Here is an 18,940-nt window from a genome sequence, read left to right on the forward strand (position 1 = left end):
CTTCATTCTCGTTTTTAACTCAGTCCCTAAATGCTTTGAACTTTCGATTTTGTAGGATAGATTCTTGGACTTTAAAAATGAAGAACTTTCAATTTTATGTTTCAATATTATGTCTAAAAGTATATTAAAAAAATTAAGTTAATTAATCTATAAAATATAAATATAAATTTACTAATGTTTAAGAAATTAATCTTTTAATTTTATCTCTAGTAAACTATTAATTTTATAAAATATCTAATAAGTTAATGACCTAAAGATAGAAAATTGAAAACATAAATGAGTATACTTTTAATTCAACCTCCCCAAATTATAAGCAAATTATAAATAATGTTTATTTTTCATAATTTGTGTCTAAAATTAATTTAGAATAAAACCTATCAATTTTTTCAACTGACTCAGTTTTTCTAATTCTAAAAGGAAAAAGTTATTAAAAATAATTCCAGGGACTAAGAACAAAATATAAAATGTAGAGACTAAAACTGTATTTTAATAAATAAATAAAAAATTATTTAAATTTAAAATTTGGTAAAAGGAAAAAGAAATGGAAAAGGTTGATGGTGGCGGCAGGGCGCGTATATAAAAGTGGCATTTGTTCTCCAATTTAGGCATATCCCTTGGGAGCTTGCTGAAATTTGAACTCCCCAAGTCAAAGACGAGCCCTAACCACTTTTCTCTTCTTCGTCGTCTCCTTACTTCCATCCTTCCATCTTCCTCTTTCTCTTGCAATCTTGTTTCCACTCGCCTTCAGATTCAGGTATGTAACATTCCAATCCCCTAATCAGGCCTTTTGATCATCAGACCTAGCGATTGTTTTGTTTTTTGTTCTTCTTCCTTTTTGGCTAGATCTGAGTTTTATGGTTGGTTGATTTGTGTGGTGGTGGTTGTTTTCTTTTTCGCTGTGTAGATCTCTTCTGAACAAACCCCCACTTGGCTAAGGGTTCTGGGGTTCTTTGTTTTGTGGGTTCACGTGAATTTTGCTGATTATAGAGTGTTTGTAATTCCATAATTACGCCACAGAACTTTCGTATGTTGGTAAATTATTGTAAGAACAATAACTTTGGGAATCAACCTGGTCTCGTTTCAACGTAGTAACATCAATGATCATAGTGGCTAGGAATAAAAAGATGTAGGATTGCTTTAAATTATAGGGCAGATGAGTTGAACCAAGTGGGGAATGTGCAGCATGGCTTTACAGTTTTCTTTAACACCATCGAGGTGGACTTGTTTGATCTTCGTCATAGTTAATAATCTGTGGATTTTTCTGTGCATATGTTTGTGTAGTGAGGAGGCCTGAAGTTGGCTGTGGGGAGCTGAATTCTTATCCTGAAGGCTGAACTTATTTTCTGCAGATAAGGTAAGAAAGTAAACTACATTTGGAATAATTTTCTTGTACTAAAATATTGTGGTCCGTCATTTTTGTTGTAGCATCCTTCAATCTTTTCTTTTTCTGGAATGGGATATGATTTCAGCTTAGATGGGAAGAACTAACATTGTTTTTTCTCTTTTGTGAGATGCACTTCCGGTCATCATCATACCAAAATGCAGGTATTGAGCTGGTTTTTATATCTAAATGGACACCAAGAAATTCATCCAATTGGTTGAGGAGAAGAAGAAGAGAGCTTTGGAGAAGAAGGAAGCCCCATTGAAATGGGAACAAAGACTTGAAGCTGCTTCTAAGGCAGAGGCTGCTGAAGCCAAAGCAAGGAAGCTTAAAGCTGCCAAGCATAAAAGAAGATCAGTATCAAATTCTGATACTGATTCAGAAAGTGATAGCCATGAGCGAGGGAGGAAAGCAGGTAAGAGAACTCATAAGAAACACAGGAGACATAGCCACTCTGATTCAGGTGATAGTAAGAAGAAAGAAGGAAGATCTAAGAAAAAGCTGAAACGACGTCGCTCATCTCATGATGACAGCAGTGATGAGTTTGATGGGCACTCTGATGAAGGTAGGAGGAAGAAGAGAAACCATCGAAGACATGCGCATGACAATTCAAGTTCTGATGAAAGTTACTCTAGTTCTAGTGATGATGATGTTGAGACAAGAAAAAGATGTCGTTCCAGGCGTCACAGACATCATAGACAAATTGGCTATTCATCATCGGATGATTCTAGCCGTGAGAATAATAATCGAAGGGAAAAGCGTGTAAGGCATCGTCAACACGAGCGGTCCCATCGATCATGTAGTATCGATTCATTAGATTGTAATTACTGGAGGTGGGATGCTAGAAGCCAGGCCTCAGGGAGGTTATCTGATGCTGATCATGAAGATTCAGCATTACAATACAGGCACAAGAGTAGCCACCATAACAAACACCGGCACCATCACTCAGGGGCCAGTAGTTTGACCCAGATCGATGAAGAACATGCTGACAATGTCTCTGATGGAAATAACCGTGGTCGTGCTAAGGATTCTCATTAACCCCAAATGCTACTAGATGAGATGATGGGAGATACTCCCTTTATGATGATTCTTGCAGATATTGGTTGATTGTTCCTATGCATGTTCGTTTCATGTGAATTGCTACTGTATCATTGTGAAGACTGTTCTTTCCTGTGATTTAGGATTAATATCTATATATCACACTTTATTCAGGCCACTTAACCTTTGGCTGTAATTCTGCTGCTATTAAATTCTTATAACTAAGACACTTTGCCTAAGTTCTATTGGCCAAAGTTTGATGGCCTTCTTGTGTTCATGTGGGTCTTTCATACACTTCTACTGCTTGTATACTTAAAGAACTTAGTATTCCATATGATAAATGGACTTGAAAGACCAAAAAAATGGTCATATGCTGAACATTACTTATCAATTAAGATGAATATGATGCAATTTCCTTACCAGAAGTTTTGATGCACCTGCTGGTGACAATGCGGAGAACATCCTAGCTCAGGATAAGATAACAGAGAGCCGAGCTGTGACCCTCATGGAAAATCTTCGAATATCCTCTACGCCTGTTGATCTACCATAAAAACCATATCTATTTGATTAGTGTTTAATGTTTAGCAATCAAATATCGTTATCAATGGACCAGCAAAATCACGCAGTTTGGGGATGGCATGGTATCATCATCAAAATGAGGTTTTTTCTGAGCTTAATTCTAAATTATAGGATCTTCAAACATGGAAAATTTTATTGCCAAAATATGAAGTTCCAAGAAATTTCTATCAGTACGTGGGAACCTGACCTCCAAATGAGAACAGATAGGAGGTAGAAGTTCTACACCTTGGCCGCATCAGTCCTGAAAAATTTGGACATAAATATTGTAGATGTTTCTAGTCCCCAAAATACATTTTTTTTTTATCTTGTTTAGGTGCTTAGCCTCAGCAGTAGGGTGAAAAAAATGATTATAAGCAACTTCGACCAAATGGGTTACAACAATGCTATCATCTGTTTGTTTCTTTTTTTAAAAGTTCTTTAGTATCTTCTCACTAGAGACTCCATCTGCTACAAGAATTGATGTAACTTCCTGCAAAAACGATGAGAAAATGAGTGTTTGCTTAAGAGATTATCATTTTAGCCAGGATATAACGCTAAATTACTTGTTCATTATTTTCTCAACTGAATGATTCCACTAGGTTATTCATTCACAACCAATATATATAAGCAGAACAAATGGCGATTTTAAGAATCTAGTCCTCGAGTAATCAAATCATATAATAGCACTACACCAAGCAAACATCAGGATGACCTTGACATTACCCTTCCTTCATAGCAGTGGTTCAGGATCATATAATAGCACAATCTAGAAATAACAGCGACGAGAGGTTGAGAGATCAGATGAGGAAGGTAGGGAGGTGGTTAGATTTATTGCTCTTTGGGCAGGATCACTAGGCCTTTTTGTACTTGTGATATTGGTCCTGTTTTCAGATTGGAGTCTCTTTCTATAATTTGTTTTGAGGCTCTTTTTGTTTGGACTTATTGTATGAATGCCTTTGTATTCTTTCATTTTATAATAAATAATAAGAAGAAGAAGAACAGTGAACCAGCACAGGGTACCTCAGTCATCTGTTTCTGACCACAGAGTATAGCACCCGACGAACGAGGGTCAAAAGCTTTCTTCGCTTTTGTGAAGGCAGCCTATAAGAAGGGGAAAAAACGGCAGGCGTTAACCCACATTCCCACAATTTCAACAGAATGAAATAAGGAGATGGAGACGTCTAAAGTCAGACCTACCTGAACATAGCCACTTTCACCAGTCCAATCATTCTCAGGTTGTGACAATACAGGCACAACCTTAACACCAGAAGATTCCCACTCACCGAATCTATCCTATAAAAGAAAGAAACAAATGAGTTTCACAGATCTTGTTTCTGTAGATAATAAGCGGCAATGCAACAAGTAAATATTAACTAGACCTGATAAGCCATTCTTTTGAGGTTTCTTGCACCATAATATAGCCTCACATCAGACCTCTTACTGGCGCCAAAGCCTGACTCAATTAGAGATCGTATTGGACTACACAAAATCGATAAGTAAACAGTCAGACCAGCAAAGCAAACGAAAAGTAAAAAACTTAGTATACCAAAGTTCCCTAAACTGTGGGACAACTGGACACATTGAGCAGCAAAAGAGTAGCAACATCATATCCTATAGCTAAGGAATACATCCCGAGAGCACAGTGCCCTATAAAGCAAATGAAAAACAAGACCCACTACCATTGCATCCTATACATTAGGAGAACATAGGATCAATTATGTTCAACAAAACAGGCCATGACCACAACATACGAGCAGATTGTAGCCCGATGATTCGTTTAGTTAATGAAAAGGAAAATTATTTACAATGTGACAAACAATAATTGATAAGTATAGCAATGCTTTTTTCTTAAAATGATCTTACAAAGAGGAAATATCCAAGACGATTATATAATAAACCCAAACACTGAGAAATCAATACAAAAATAAGAATCAAATAACCCTCTGCCTCCATATCCTCTCCTAGGGAGATTGAAGGGGGGGCACACAGAGGTATCAACCCTACACTTCCAGCCCTATCTACCTAAGCGAATATTAACTGTTTGAACTTCAAAAGGAAACATATTCTAACTTAAGACATTCATAATGAAGATTCAATGGTTAATCACAACGGTAGAAAATGGGAAGTTCAATTTTTCATCTGATTGTGAATTGGGTTAGCAACTTTGAATCAAGTTACAAAAATAAGCTAAGTAACTTTTGCCTTGAGATAGCACGCTCTAAAGAATAGTTCTCTAAATTTAGGAGAACAAAGACGATGATATAATTTTCGGTTGAGTGAACTCTGCACAGAAGCTAAGTTTCAACGCATTCAAACTATTTAATTTGAACAATCTCTCGGACAATATTGGTTTCAACAACTTTGGGTTTGCCCAGAAGGATGCTTACAACGGTAGGACTACAATACTGATCTTGATCTCATCCTGAATATATACGCCATTTTTACAAGAAACCCTAAAATTTACATTAATGTCTTTTGAGTTCATCCACTATTTAGACACTTTGGACATATAGAAGATGGTAAATATGAATCGCTCCCAATTTTGTCATAGTTTCTTTGTCGAGGGATCGGGTTAATATCTGAGTTCTATACAAAGAATGTACAATTACAAGCTCTCTACCGTTGTCCAACTTGACAATCTCCTGCCCTGACCTTAACAAGCCACTCGAAATGGCGACTTTTTGCTCTTGAATTTCCGTTTTCTACACCAGGAGCTAAAGCTAAAGGAAACAAAATCGATATATAACCTTACTGCGCATATAAACATTAACCAAAATTGACGTTCACAATCTTCTGATTCTAATTCGTTATTATTTGTACGACAACATCCATATATCTGAAGAACATTAACGAAGAACAGAAAACTAGAAAACAAAGCATGTGGGGTAAGTTAAGCCAAAGGAGGAGAATGAAGTTCTAAAACGAGAAATGAGTGCGCACCTGATTCCAGATCCAGTAGCAAAAATGAAAACGGTAGGGTAATCTTGAGGCGGCGCGATTTGATCGACATCGAACCCCTTCCCCATGACCTGACTGAGTTGTACGACATCTCCTTTCTTCAATCCACAGAGAAGCTCAGCGATTGAGCCCTCCACGCTCTTCACCAGGAACTCAAACACGCCTTCCGCAGAGGCAAGTAACGGAGGAGACGCAATGGCAAGGAACGTCGGTTTCTCCACGTCAGGGACACGAAGCTGCAGGTATTGACCAGCACGCGTGTGAGAAACAGCGAGGTCCGGCGCGTCTGACACGTCTATGGAAATATGGAAGAGTGACTCCGCGGCAGGCTCGACTTGGGCGAGAGGAGCTTGAGTCCAAGCAGCAGTGTCCTGACGTACGGCTGCAGCAGCAGCGGTAGCGAATCGGCCGGAGCGCTGACGGAGGTTAAATCTAAGATTGCCGGGCGTCAAGCGGCGGAGGAGAGACATGGAAGAGGGAGGAGGAGGAAAGAGGGCATGGGGAAGAGAGGAGGGAGGGGAAAGGGAGAGAGAAAGAGAAGAATTAGGGAAGGAGATGGATATAGACATGGAGATGGAGCTTAGTTATATACCGGAGTTTGGCGTTGACGGCGGAAAAGGGACGAAGAAAGCCGGCGGCTTTGGCGAGATGGTCAGGTTGCAATGAGGTGGCGATTTGATAGAACGCGCCGATAAAACCAAATAATCGGGAGGAGAAAGATTAATTGGAGTTCCACGTGGCGCCTTTACAAACCATCCTTGGATGCTGGAGGATAACTAGATCGATGAGATTAGTTTGTAGCATACTCTCAGCCGTTGGATTTGTTTCGATTTTCTGTCTTTAATTTCCTGCCATTTTTGCTGTTATATTTTCTATATATACAAACATATACATTGACTAAAGAGTATTATATTAACATATTTTTTAAGTTCCTAAGCAACTTAAAAAAAAGATGAAAAACTACGTCGTTTATGCACTAACATAAACATAATTCGACTAACATGAATAGATAGAAGGGATTTGATTATACGGTAAGATGTTATGGCAAAATTTGTTACATGTCCTGCTGTTTCCTCCCCTTGTTAAAAAGAACAGAGCAAAGGAGCATACAGGGAGAAGCCGTATTATGATGCTGGTGACACTCTCTTCCTGATTCTGCAACAAAACTTAGAACAGAGCAGAAGATATCTCTGGTTGCGTTGCATCTCAACCAAAAATTGAAAACCCTGTTATTAATTTTCATAATTATCAAGCTGAAGGAAGAACAAAAATGGTGAACTAAGCAGCAGCAGCAGAATCCTTGGCGATCTTTTCTGCCTTGCCAATCAACTTCTTCAATGCCTCCCACCATGTAAAATGCTTGTTCTGAAAGATCATCGTACTTTCCATCCAACACCCCCTATTCATACAAACACCAAAGTACTGTTTGTGAGAAATCAATACCCATTTTCAAAAGCCAAATAGTAATCAAATATAAGGCCTGAAAGATACCTGGAAGCTGGTAATGCTCTCTTTCAACTCGACGTATTTTCCAGGAGCACCCGTGAAGACTTCTGCAACATGGAAAGGCTGACTCAAGAACCTTTGGATCTTACGTGCACGTGCAACCGTCAACTTGTCATCTTCACTAAGCTCATCCATACCCAAAATGGCAATTATATCTTGCGAGTTCTTGTAATTTTGAAGCACCTTTTGTACTCCACGAGCAGTATTGTAGTGTTCCTCATCCAAAATATGAGGAGAAAGCATTCGAGATGTAGAGTATCAACAGCAGGATAAATACCGAGGTCAGAGATCTGTTTACAGGAAACCAGTCAGATAGGGTAGAATACAACGTATGAAATCATCTCAGAATTAAACCTGATTGCACCTGTCGTGACAACATAGTTGTGGCATCCAAGTGAGCAAAAGTGGTAGCAGGAGCAGGGGTCAGTCAAGTCATCAGCAGGCACGTAGATAGCTTGAACTGAAGTGATAGAACCTTTCTTTGTGGTTGTGGTACGCTCTTGAAGGCCTCCAAGATCAGTAGCCAAGGTTGGTTGGTAACCGACGGCAGATGGGATACGACCAAGCAAAGCAGACACTTCTGAGTTAGCCTGTGAGACAGAAGAAAAAGGATAATTTGAAATAAGACAAGCCGTTAATATGATTCTCAACTTGACATTGACACAGTAAGATCTTAACAAAACAGAGCATCAATACGAACCTCGGAGCACAAGCTTACCTGGGTAAAACGGAAAAATGTTGACGATGAAGAGAAGCATTGCCCTTCAGCATTACGGAAGTGCTCAGCCACAGTTAGTCCAGTAAGACCAACACGAGCACGAGCACCTGGGGGCTAATTCATTTGACCACAGACAAGGGCACATTTGCTATCGGCCTAACAAAGATAAAGCACAATTGCTCTTTTTCAACAAATATTTTTACCATATCTTTATGAGTAAAAGCCTAAAATTTTTTACAATCAGTTTAGATTAAAACAATTATTTGATTCAATAATAACAAAAAAAAAAAGTGGGACAAAATTTGAGTTTTAATACTTCCTTTTATTCCGTTTTTCCCCGGTTGAAATGAGTTTGCGTTTATTGGGCCACGTGTCGGTGTGTCATTGGTTTGTCCACTAAATTAGGAAACAGACAACAAAAAGTCAACACCCTTAATGGGCTGAATGTTTGGCCCAATAGGCTCTAATTTTACCTAATTATGGACCCCTTTTTTATGGGCTGGGCTTTTACTTTTTGCCCAATAAATCTTCTCTGTAATAATAATGACAATGGTTTTCTGTTTTTTTGTTTAATTAACTTATTTAAATAATAATAATGAAAATTATAATTTGTTTAATACCTTTAATAAATTGTTTTTATGTTTACAAACTTCCGATATTTTAAGTTTTAACCATGTCGTACAAAAAGTTTGCAACTTTGGAATTAATATTTATCTACAATTTTGGGAAAATAATATCAATAATATGAATAAAGTGAAATTACCAACATTATTTACCTGAAGTATGAAATTACAACGCTATCCTTGTGTAAAATATATAAACTCGGTCTACTCTTTCCTTTTCTCTTTTCGAGTTTCTTAGTCGTTTTCTACTCTACTTCCACTTTGTCCTTTTTATCTCAAAACGTGTTGGAACACTCCTTTTACGCTAATGTCAGTAATTTATTTATTTATTTACGTTTCATATTAAAATAAGAACTATATACAATGATACGACTCTTGAGAGTGAATATGAATTGGTGTGAGAGTGAGTATTGACATTGAGCAGACAAAAATATAGAAGTACGAAGGTTAAAAAACAACGATAATGTCGTGAAAATTACATTGAATATACAGTAAAATGATCGAACAAATCAATTATCTTTAAACAGATTGAGAAAAGACAAATAAATAAATAAGATAAAATAAATAGTCACAAAAAAAAAAAAAAACATCTATTTCATTTTTTATTCTTGTGAAATTGCTCATTTACTTTTGTAGAATCAAACCAATGATCGAATAATTGTTTTGAAGTTTTTATTTTTTAATATAATATTTATTTAAAAACGGAAAAGAAAATTATAATGTTTCTGGAAGATCATGAGTTTATAATCGATGAATCCTATCTCTATTGGTACGAGGCGTTTTAAAAAAGCCCAAAATAAAATCATGAGAACTTATATTCAAAATGGACAATATCATACCATTGTAGAGAAGAGTGATTCCTAACATGGTATCAGGGTGGCTAAAAATCTATTTTTTATTTTTATCTTTCAAATCATTAAAAAAAATTCATCTTTCAAATAATAATAATAAATATTGCTTGCGTGGCAAGTTTTAATAAAAAAAAGAAAAGGCCAATTAACCTTAATACTGATTAATCATATTTTATATTACATAATATCGTCATAATTAGCATAAATCATTATTATAAGAAAAAGGGTCCACGCGGTCCATATAATATTGATTTATATAAGTTTATTATTGACTATTTTTTATATTTGAAAGCGATATAATTTAAAAAATATTAAAATTATTGGCGTGCACTGTTTTTCTTAAATTAACGTCCAAATCTCACTACTTTGTATTTAAAAATAAAATAAAAACAAAATAAAATATACTTTTTTGTTTTTTCTTTTGTCACGTGTATCACAAGGTCAGAATGTGAATCCAGAAGATACGCCTCCCCATACATATATTTATTACTAATTTATTTATTTATTATTATTTCATATTTAAACCAATGAGACCTCTTCCTACAAACCAGCTACGCGAAGAAATCCCTTTATAGCCATCTTCTTAGAGGGACTATGGCCGCTTAGGTCAAGGAAGTTTACGGCAATAACAAGTCTGTGATGTCTTTAGATGTTTTGGATCGCACACGCGCTATAATAATATATTCAAAGAGTCTATAACTTTAGCTGACAGGGCCGAGCAATTTTTGAAAATTCATCGTGATGGGGATAAATCATTGCAATTGTTAAGATTCAACGAAAAATTTCAAATAAGCGCAAGTCGTTAGCTCAAATTGACTACGTTCCTACTTTTTGTACACATCCGTCACTACCAATTAAATGGTCTGGTGAAATGTTCAAATCGCATTTATTTAATGCAATAGAAAAAGAAAAAAAATAATGAAAGGGCAATTATTGAGTGTGGCCCAACGATGGTCGTCCCTTAATATAGATACAAGTGAATAATATGGGGTGTTTTAATTCTACATGATATAAATAATTTTTTTTATAAATTAAAAATATTTGTAATACATTGAGGAGATTTTTGTGTATATATATTTAATATATTCCCGATGAATAATTAGATTTAATAGATATTTAAATTTATGGATATAAATAATTTAAACATCTTTGGAGAGCATACTGAATTTAGAAGGTTGGGGAGATTCTAAAAATAAAAAATGTTAGAGAGATAAACTATGTTAAAATTATCTCTACCAGATACATTTAAAAATTGTAAACTTGATGTTGATACATAATAGGATAAAATAGATATATTACAGGATAAAGTGGATAACGAGACAAAGATATTTTATAAATATTATATAAATTCCAATTAGAAAAAAAAAAAGGCAAAGTTGGCAACTACCTTGTTATAGACCACGTCAGGTCCACGTAGGAGAATATGTTATAGACAGCGCAGAGTCCACGTAGGAAGATAGTAGTAGCTCACCTTCTAAATGTGTCATGTTAGACAAGCTTAGCCAATCCACTTCATTTCATTTCCTTACTTGGATGCCACCGTAACATTCTTCCTTAGTAAGTGCAAAAATATTTTTTATTTTCTTTAAAAGTCTATAATAAAGCTTTTGAAAGTCAATATATTACAAAATTAAATGATATATTTTATAAATTAAATAGGTATATTATAAAACAAACGGTTCTGGAATGAAAAAAAAAATATATATATATATAAATTTCAATTAGAAAAAGACACCGTTGACAACTACCATGTTATAAACCACGTAGACTCCACGTAGGAAAATAATAATTCACCTTCTAAAAATGTCATGTTACGTGAAATTAGCCAATTCACTTTATGTTCTTATTTGGATGTCATCATAATATCCCTAAAATGAAAATATTTAAAAAATTAGAGCTATAATTAATTATACATAGTAGTGTTGAAAATCTCTTCCAATACGTAAATTAAATGAAAATACATTATCGGAGCAAATCTATTAGAGAATATTTTAAAACAACAGCAAACACGTAGGTTTATTTTATAACAATGTTTCTAAAAGTCGTTTGTTATATTTATATATATATATATATATATATTTATTTCAAAATTCAAATGGGTTTATTTTACTCCCATGCTCCTCCATGCCTACTATTTTAAATGTTTTAATATTTGAAAAAGAAAAAAAAAAAAAAAAACCTCTAAATCTAGGTACCTTGAATTCAAAGGTCTTTCTAATAAGTAGCTAAGCTTAGAATGCACATGGCCATCTTGGCCACCTTTATGAGGTTACAATGTTCTATTATTTCTATGCAAATGGCGCACTAATTTTCATAATACTTTAAGAAAAGTATAGTAAATAACTATTCTTCTGATAAATATATATATATATATATATATATATATATATATATATTGATTATCAATATAAACATTTAGTCAATATTTCTATTAACATTTTCTTGTAGGGTCCATGTTGATTGGAGATGGGAAGGAAACATACCTTATAAAGGTGTGTAAAACTCTCGAGGCGTTTTAAAATCGCGAGTCTAACGACCATACGTAATGGGCTAAAACGAACAACATTTAATAGTAGTGGACTTGGACTGTTATAAATGATATTAGAGCTAGGTTTTGAGGCGGCATGTTAGCAAAGATGCTGGTCTCGTAAGGGATGGATTGTGAAGTCTTACATCGATTGGAGAGAGAAACAAAATATTTTTTATATAGTGAGAGTGAGGATGATATATAATGGGTCAAAATGAATAATATTTGTCGGTTGATGTATTTGGGGAGTGATTGTAAATGGAAGGAAGAAGTAGCCATTGTTGAATAAGAAAGTCAAGATTTGGATAGCGGCAAAAACGTGTACAGATCTGGGTCACGCTTTACCCACACAGCTGTATTTCATTGTTTAGTTCATACTGGCTTTATAAGAACGTTACCGCTGCATTGATTTTCTGCATACATCTTCTTCGTGTTCATTTTTTTGTTAATAATATTATTATTATTTTTAAAAAATTTTGTTTCTAGTCATAGCCATGGTCGATTCCCCATTGCTGGAATGGGTCGAGAATCGCAGGGAGACGACATGGGATGCTTTCTTTACGGAGGCGAAGACTGTTGGGCTCTTAGCGGTCCCATTGGCTGCTATCAATCTGTCTCAGTTCTTGATACAGACTGGTTCTTTAATGATTGTAGGTCATATCGATGAACTCGCTCTCTCAAGCACCGCCATAGCCGTCTCTTTAGCTGCTGTTACAGGATTCAGTGTGCTTGTAAGTTCCTCTCCTTTCTCATCAATGTAGTTGATATGTATTCTAGGGTTCAATGTTCTGAAGTACTTTCCTGTAGATCCTGTAATCTTTAAATTATTGCTTACTCCATTTCAATGATTAAGATTACTTCCGTGAATCCTCTGAAATCAATTGGTTTGCTAAGTTATCCTCTGAATTCGTTCTTAGAAGCCTGATTGTGATGTTCTTTAAACTAAACTTGCAGATAGGCATGGCTAGTGCACTTGAAACACTATGTGGGCAAGCTTATGGGGCAGGACAATATCAAAAATTTGGAAATCATGTTTACTCTGCTATATTGTGTCTGCTGCTTGTTTGCCTCCCTATAACTTTGTTATGGATCAACATTGGGAAGCTACTTGTTTTGGTTGGCCAAGATCCTGTGATATCACGTGAAGTTGGGAGGTTCATGATTTGGCTTATTCCTGCGCTCTTCGCTTACGCATTTCTACATCCACTTATGAGATATTATCAGATGCAAGTTTTTGTTCTTCCCATGCTCCTATTTAGTTGGATTACCTTTTGTTTGCACATACCTCTCTGTTGGGTTTTGGTGTTTAAAACTGGACTCAAAAACCTTGGTGGAGCTTTAGCCATAAGTATTTCATATTGGTTGAATGTGATTCTTCTTGCTTTATATATGAAATTTTCCCCCAAGTGTGAAAAAACTCGCGGTGTTGTGTCTATGGAGCTGTTCAAAGGAATTGGACTCTTCCTTCACTTCGCTGTCCCTTCTGCAGTCATGACTTGGTAACCTACTTTCACTTTCTTCGTGTTCATCATCTCGAATAATCAGTATGGGGTTCTTGGTTTGATTTTAATGGTGGTGATTGCAGCCTTAGTTGGTGGTCATTTGAGCTGATTATCTTATTGGCTGGGCTTCTGCCAAATCCAGAGCTGGAGTCTTCAGTTCTATCTGTTTGGTAATCTTCAAAATCCTCCCTCAATCGAAAAAAAAAACGAGTTTCTTTTGAATCAAATGGAAAATGATTGAAATATGACATTCATGAACAGCTTCAATACCATGACAACAATATTTACAATAGCATATGGAATCGGCAGTTCTGGCAGGTATGTATCAAGACATACATACCTTTGCAAATTTTCTTGTTATCATGAATGAATCAGTCATTTTGAAAGGATTGCTTTCGTTCTTGGTGCTGCAGTACCAGAGTTTCAAATGAATTAGGAGCTGGGAAGCCGCAAGCTGCTCGTGTAGCTGCTGGAGCATCGATATTTCTTGCAGTTGTGTCGATCATCATAGTGAGCATGGTTCTGTTCGCTCTTCGACATGTTTTTGGTTATGCCTTCAGCAGCGATAGAGAAGTTGTGGATTATGTTGCTGTCATGGCTCCCTTAGTTTGTATATCAATCATTTTTGATGCCATTCAAGGGGTTGTTTCTGGTAGTTAAAACAAAACTTGTGTGTTTAATGTCAATAAGCCTTGGCTTTCTTGGCACGGCTAGTTGATCTGTTTTATTATTGTTGAAACAGGCATTATAAGAGGATGTGGTTGGCAGCGTGTTGGGGCTTATATAAACTTAGGGGCTTATTATCTCTGTGGAAATCCAGCTGCTTTAGCTCTTGGTTTCTTGGCAAATCTGAGAGGGAGGGGCCTGTGGATTGGCATCCAAAGCGGCGCTTTCGTGCAGATGCTTCTACTCGCGATCGTCATGAGCCGTGTAAATTGGGAAAAACAGGTCCTAATCTTCAGCCTCTCTTGAATCTTCTTCCATTTCATGTGTTTTGTTGTTTGATGAAAAGCTGAGAAACATACATTTGTTGATGGTTTTAGTTCGAACATAGTATGAACCAAATGAACATTGTTTTGTGCTGTGATGTTACAGGCAGATGAAGCAAGGGAGAGGATGTTTGAAGACAAAGGGCTTGGAAATAAATATGAGGCGCCAAGTGCTTGAATGCTGATTCTGTGTTCTGTGCTACATGAGATATTAGAAGAATATTTGATGCAAAGACCCACACCCATTGGTTACTTAACTTTGATTTGAAGCCATTGGAGCCAGCACTGCTTCGGTCCAGCTCTTAATTGTTGTGTGCACGTTTGAGAGTGGTCTCGCTAAATTTTGATGCTTTTAAGGTTTACCTAACTATGTATCGATTTGTCAATTTGGGTATAACCTACGTGAATAAATCCAGAGTAATTATCATCTCAAAAATTCTACTTACTCCTTAATTATTAATATGTTTATTTTACTTTACTGTTTATAATTATATAATTACGATGACATAATATTACTAATTTAAATCTTTACTCTAATAAAAGTCAAAATACGGCAACTACTATGTTGAAAAATATGTATGGTTTGATAATTATTTGTTTTTTATTAATAAAATATTTTATTTAATTTTTTTGACACAATTTTTCTAGAGAGACCTTTCGTCTTGTCTTGTCTAGGCTCCCGTACGACTCTTCCTCTTTTTTTTAGGGTTTTCCGGGTTAAAACTATCTATTTTGCATTTACCAGTGAGTTGGATCTTCAGCGATTTGTGTCTAGAAGAAAAATTTAATTCGGTTTGGTTTACTCATCTAATAGATGATGAGAGTTTTAATCGATTCTCTATCCTCGTCATTTTTAATAAAATTTTGAAATTGATAGTCAAAATTTAAAAAATAGATATTTGAATGGAATAAGAATAAAAATATAATAAAAATAGACAGTGAATAGCTAATTTTGATTCCCAAGATGTTGGAAAATTGTATTTTATGGTGTCTCCAATCATTGGTCCATGTTGAACGGAAGGGGACACCAAAGAGACAACTGGCCTCACGTTGCCCCATCAAATCATATACAACAGGGAGCAAGTCCGCCTGACTTTAACTGAGATCCGCCCATTCCTATTAATTGGATATGCTCTGAAGTCCAACGCTATTATTTTTATATACTTTACAACTTCGGATCTTTAAATTTAGTCTTTATTCTTTTATCAAATTTTAAAATTAATTGTATTGATTAAAATTAACGTTTAGAGTTTAATAAAATAACAACATAAACTTTAATTAAATAAGGTAGCTACTGTCCGATGAAAGCCCCACATTGACTAATTTAGATAATGTTCATAAGTTAATAATAATAAAAAATACTCTCTTCATTTCCTTGAGACTTTTTGGGGACACCTAAAGCAAAGACATGGAAGCTTATGCTTAAATGGACAATGTCATATCATTGTGGAGAGTCTTGAAGCCTCGCGTTATTATATTCGTGTTGTTTTGTTTAACTTGGAGTTTTGAAACCTCAAGTTACTGTGTCGTGCTGTTTAGTTATTATGTCATGTTATTTTGTTTAACCTAGAATTTTGGAGTTGGTCTCGAGTTTATACTATAATACAATGTTTTAGAAATTAATTTATACTATTATATGAATATTTTACTAACATTTATTTTTGTAAGTACCAATTTTGAGTTTATTAATAATATGTTAAGCTACTTTCCATTTAATCATTTTGAAATGTGATTTTTAATTTGTAAATATGAAATTAATGCAACAAAATAAAAAAAAGAATAAAAAAGAGAGAAGGAAGTAACAAATTTTGAGGTAATTTTTATTGATATATTATAATTTAATTTTCTTTTAAATTATTTTATGTAAGTTAAAGTTTGTCATGAAATAGGAAAAAAAAATCGATGATTTTTTTTATAATTTGGAAGGAAGAAAGATAAAATAATAAATAATAATAATAAAATAAAAAGTAGTGGGAATTGGGATAGGTTGAAGAGATGCAAGAGCGACGTCGTTTTATTCTCTATAAAGCGTAAACCCCAGCAAAGAATTACGGCCTTTTCAGGCCATCGGAACACGATTCTCAATACTGCTGTTACTCAGAATCAACCAAGTGCACCCCATTCTCAGAGGGATTCGCTCGCCGACTGTGATGGGGAAACCGGATAAAGAGCGCCTCATTCGAACTCTCAACTCGCATCTGAACACCATCCATGAAACTTTTCAGGTTTGATTTTCAGACAAGCTTCTGTTTGTAAAATTGCATTTCAATGGATACTCAGCCTTCCGATATGATTTCACTTGTAGATGTTGGATCAAAATCCATCATCTTCGCTTGAAAAGGTGAGCTGGGAGGATGTTCTGAAAATGAGCGACCAAGTCTACAAGCAGGCGACTGTGGGTATGATTTCGCTTCGTTTATCATTATTCTTAGTGTTTCTACGGTTTTTCTTCAATTGTGATTGCGTTTCTGCAGGCATATCTGTTTTTGATGTTTTGATGTTTTGATTTGAAATTGTGCTTTACGTTTTAAGTTCTAAGAATCTCCCAAACGATTAGATATTTGTTGATTGCATTTATGTCCCTAAAATTTGATTTCTTGTAGTTGATGAGCAATGGCACGAATTTGATTGGTTGTATATTTTGTTTGCCCTGTAGCTGGAATGGTGTGGACTGGAGGAAGACTATAAGTTACAGAAATTGAGGAAAACATGGCATCTTATGCTGCAGGGTTTCCTCCTGGTTTCCCATGGGAGTAAAGTGGGTGCTGGCCCTACTTTATCTTCTGTTATCCATGCATCTGTGAAACAAGTAATTGATTCAAGTTCCAAGTTATGGAAGGAATCCATCTCTTTATATGGTAAATGAATATTCATCTTCTTTCTATCGCAAATTTCCAGCCAAATTTTCTTCATGATGTATACGTTCACAACTATTCTCTACAGTCATAAACACGAGTAGCTTGGACTAATATTAGGTTATCCCACAGGAAAAGTTTTGAAGAATAAGTTCATTGTTTGCTGTTCCTTTTTCTGCGTCAGGACCTCTTTGATGTATGATCTAGATCTTGTTGTACATTGATTTTTTTGTTTGATTCATCATTTTCTAGTATCTACTTGTCTTTTTTTATGTTTAAACGGCTCTGGATGTCGTTTCGATTGAACCGAACAAGTAGTGACCGAGAATTTTGACATCATATATTTTGTATAATGTTGCAACTATAATGCATTGATTCAAGAAATCTGACGCTGAATTATGGAAGATGATGGTTTAGTTGAACTCCCATGATATCAGTTGGAGACTTGGGAGTACCCTTGAGTTCATGTTAAACTAGACTATCTATTACAATATCATGGAGTTAAGTTTCCATCGTAGAGTACTGATGATATGGTTAAATTCATTTATTCGTTGTTGTGAATTCATGTTTGCAATTCTGTTCTACTCTTTTGATAGAACTAGTGTTAACCTTGGTGAATGAACTTTTCAGGACCTCGGGATAGTAAGGATCAAAACCAAGTAGTTCCGCAGTTGGTTGGTGCAGTTTGGGAAGCTTGCTCTTCTCTTAAGAAAGCTCCTTCCACAAATGTAACTGCAATTGGCCGAGCAATAATGCAGGTTGCTGTATCAGTGAAGGACGTCCTCCGAGAAATGAAGGAGCTTAAACAAGGTCCCTCTGACTTGGACGACGCTCCCGAACAATCATCTAGCAAGGTTGAAAGCAGTTTGCACTTGCAGGATGAGGGTAATACAAGCGGTGATGCCGATATAGGTAACGATTTGTCAGCCGAAGAGATGAGAGTTGCTCAATCTGCTATTAGCATCATATCTTCAATACTTCAAGTTATTAAGGAACTCATTCGCTCTATCACTAGTTTGCTTAAGCTGGAAAATGAAACCAACGAAAGTAACTTAGCAACCTTGGAGAATCTATTGAGGCTATGCCAAGGAATTGGAGTACAGGTCGACGAGCTTGGAGCTCGTCTTTATCCCCCACAAGAGGTCCCAGCCATTAAAGAAGCTTCTGAGAAAATTTCTAGCTTTCTTGACAATATGCAGGCAGAGTTGGGAGGTCTTAATGGTAATTCGGAAGGCTTTCTTCAGGCATGCAACAATCTCCGAAATTCATTGAAGCAGCTCGAGATCGAACTAGGTGGCTTCACAGATTCTGATCTAGAAAGTAGAATTCTAGAAAGTAGAAGGCAGAATGTAACGTTAAACGTCTAAACGAGATTATCCATCTAATCTGATATATCTACAGCCTCGGATCCAGTTTTGTTACTATAGGTCTAGT

The 18,940-nt window shown here is 35.7% G+C and overlaps 4 protein-coding genes and 1 pseudogene across 5 annotated transcripts; 3 read left to right on the forward strand and 2 right to left on the reverse strand.

Moving 5' to 3' along the window:
• Window positions 1-619: 619 nt before the first annotated feature.
• LOC111482679 (sarcoplasmic reticulum histidine-rich calcium-binding protein) lies at window positions 620-2,696 on the forward strand. 2 transcript variants are annotated; one of them, XM_023128623.1, is made up of 3 exons: window positions 620-754; window positions 1,282-1,354; window positions 1,512-2,696. In XM_023128623.1, exon 3 carries the CDS (start codon window positions 1,571-1,573, stop codon window positions 2,417-2,419), a length of 849 nt encoding a protein of 282 aa, XP_022984391.1. In that variant the 5' UTR covers window positions 620-754; window positions 1,282-1,354; window positions 1,512-1,570; the 3' UTR covers window positions 2,420-2,696. The 2 variants fall into 2 exon arrangements, with proteins under 2 accessions (XP_022984391.1, XP_022984467.1); XM_023128699.1 differs by having other exon boundaries at window positions 1,546-2,696.
• A 407-nt stretch (window positions 2,697-3,103) lies between these two features.
• On the reverse strand, window positions 3,104-6,772 carry LOC111482518 (fruit protein pKIWI502-like). The gene is made up of 5 exons (XM_023128381.1): window positions 5,918-6,772; window positions 4,357-4,456; window positions 4,175-4,270; window positions 3,998-4,078; window positions 3,104-3,467 (listed from the first exon to the last, which is right to left on the reverse strand). Exons 1-5 carry the CDS (start codon window positions 6,502-6,504, stop codon window positions 3,405-3,407), a joined length of 927 nt encoding a protein of 308 aa, XP_022984149.1. The 5' UTR covers window positions 6,505-6,772; the 3' UTR covers window positions 3,104-3,404.
• Window positions 6,773-7,168: 396 nt separating this feature from the next.
• On the reverse strand, window positions 7,169-8,928 carry LOC111487508 (annotated as a pseudogene).
• A 3,681-nt stretch (window positions 8,929-12,609) lies between these two features.
• LOC111478061 (protein DETOXIFICATION 12-like) lies at window positions 12,610-14,997 on the forward strand. Its single transcript, XM_023122181.1, has 7 exons — window positions 12,610-12,891; window positions 13,115-13,659; window positions 13,746-13,832; window positions 13,924-13,980; window positions 14,076-14,314; window positions 14,405-14,610; window positions 14,758-14,997. Exons 1-7 carry the CDS (start codon window positions 12,655-12,657, stop codon window positions 14,827-14,829), a joined length of 1,443 nt encoding a protein of 480 aa, XP_022977949.1. The 5' UTR covers window positions 12,610-12,654; the 3' UTR covers window positions 14,830-14,997.
• Window positions 14,998-16,725: 1,728 nt separating this feature from the next.
• On the forward strand, window positions 16,726-18,924 carry LOC111487553. The gene is made up of 4 exons (XM_023135006.1): window positions 16,726-16,876; window positions 16,957-17,046; window positions 17,308-17,509; window positions 18,137-18,924. Exons 1-4 carry the CDS (start codon window positions 16,802-16,804, stop codon window positions 18,871-18,873), a joined length of 1,104 nt encoding a protein of 367 aa, XP_022990774.1. The 5' UTR covers window positions 16,726-16,801; the 3' UTR covers window positions 18,874-18,924.
• Window positions 18,925-18,940: the final 16 nt, after the last annotated feature.

The sequence above is a fragment of the Cucurbita maxima genome, unplaced genomic scaffold, assembly GCF_002738345.1.
Source record: "Cucurbita maxima cultivar Rimu unplaced genomic scaffold, Cmax_1.0 Cma_Scf00001, whole genome shotgun sequence".
In the NCBI taxonomy this organism is placed as follows: domain Eukaryota; kingdom Viridiplantae; phylum Streptophyta; class Magnoliopsida; order Cucurbitales; family Cucurbitaceae; genus Cucurbita; species Cucurbita maxima.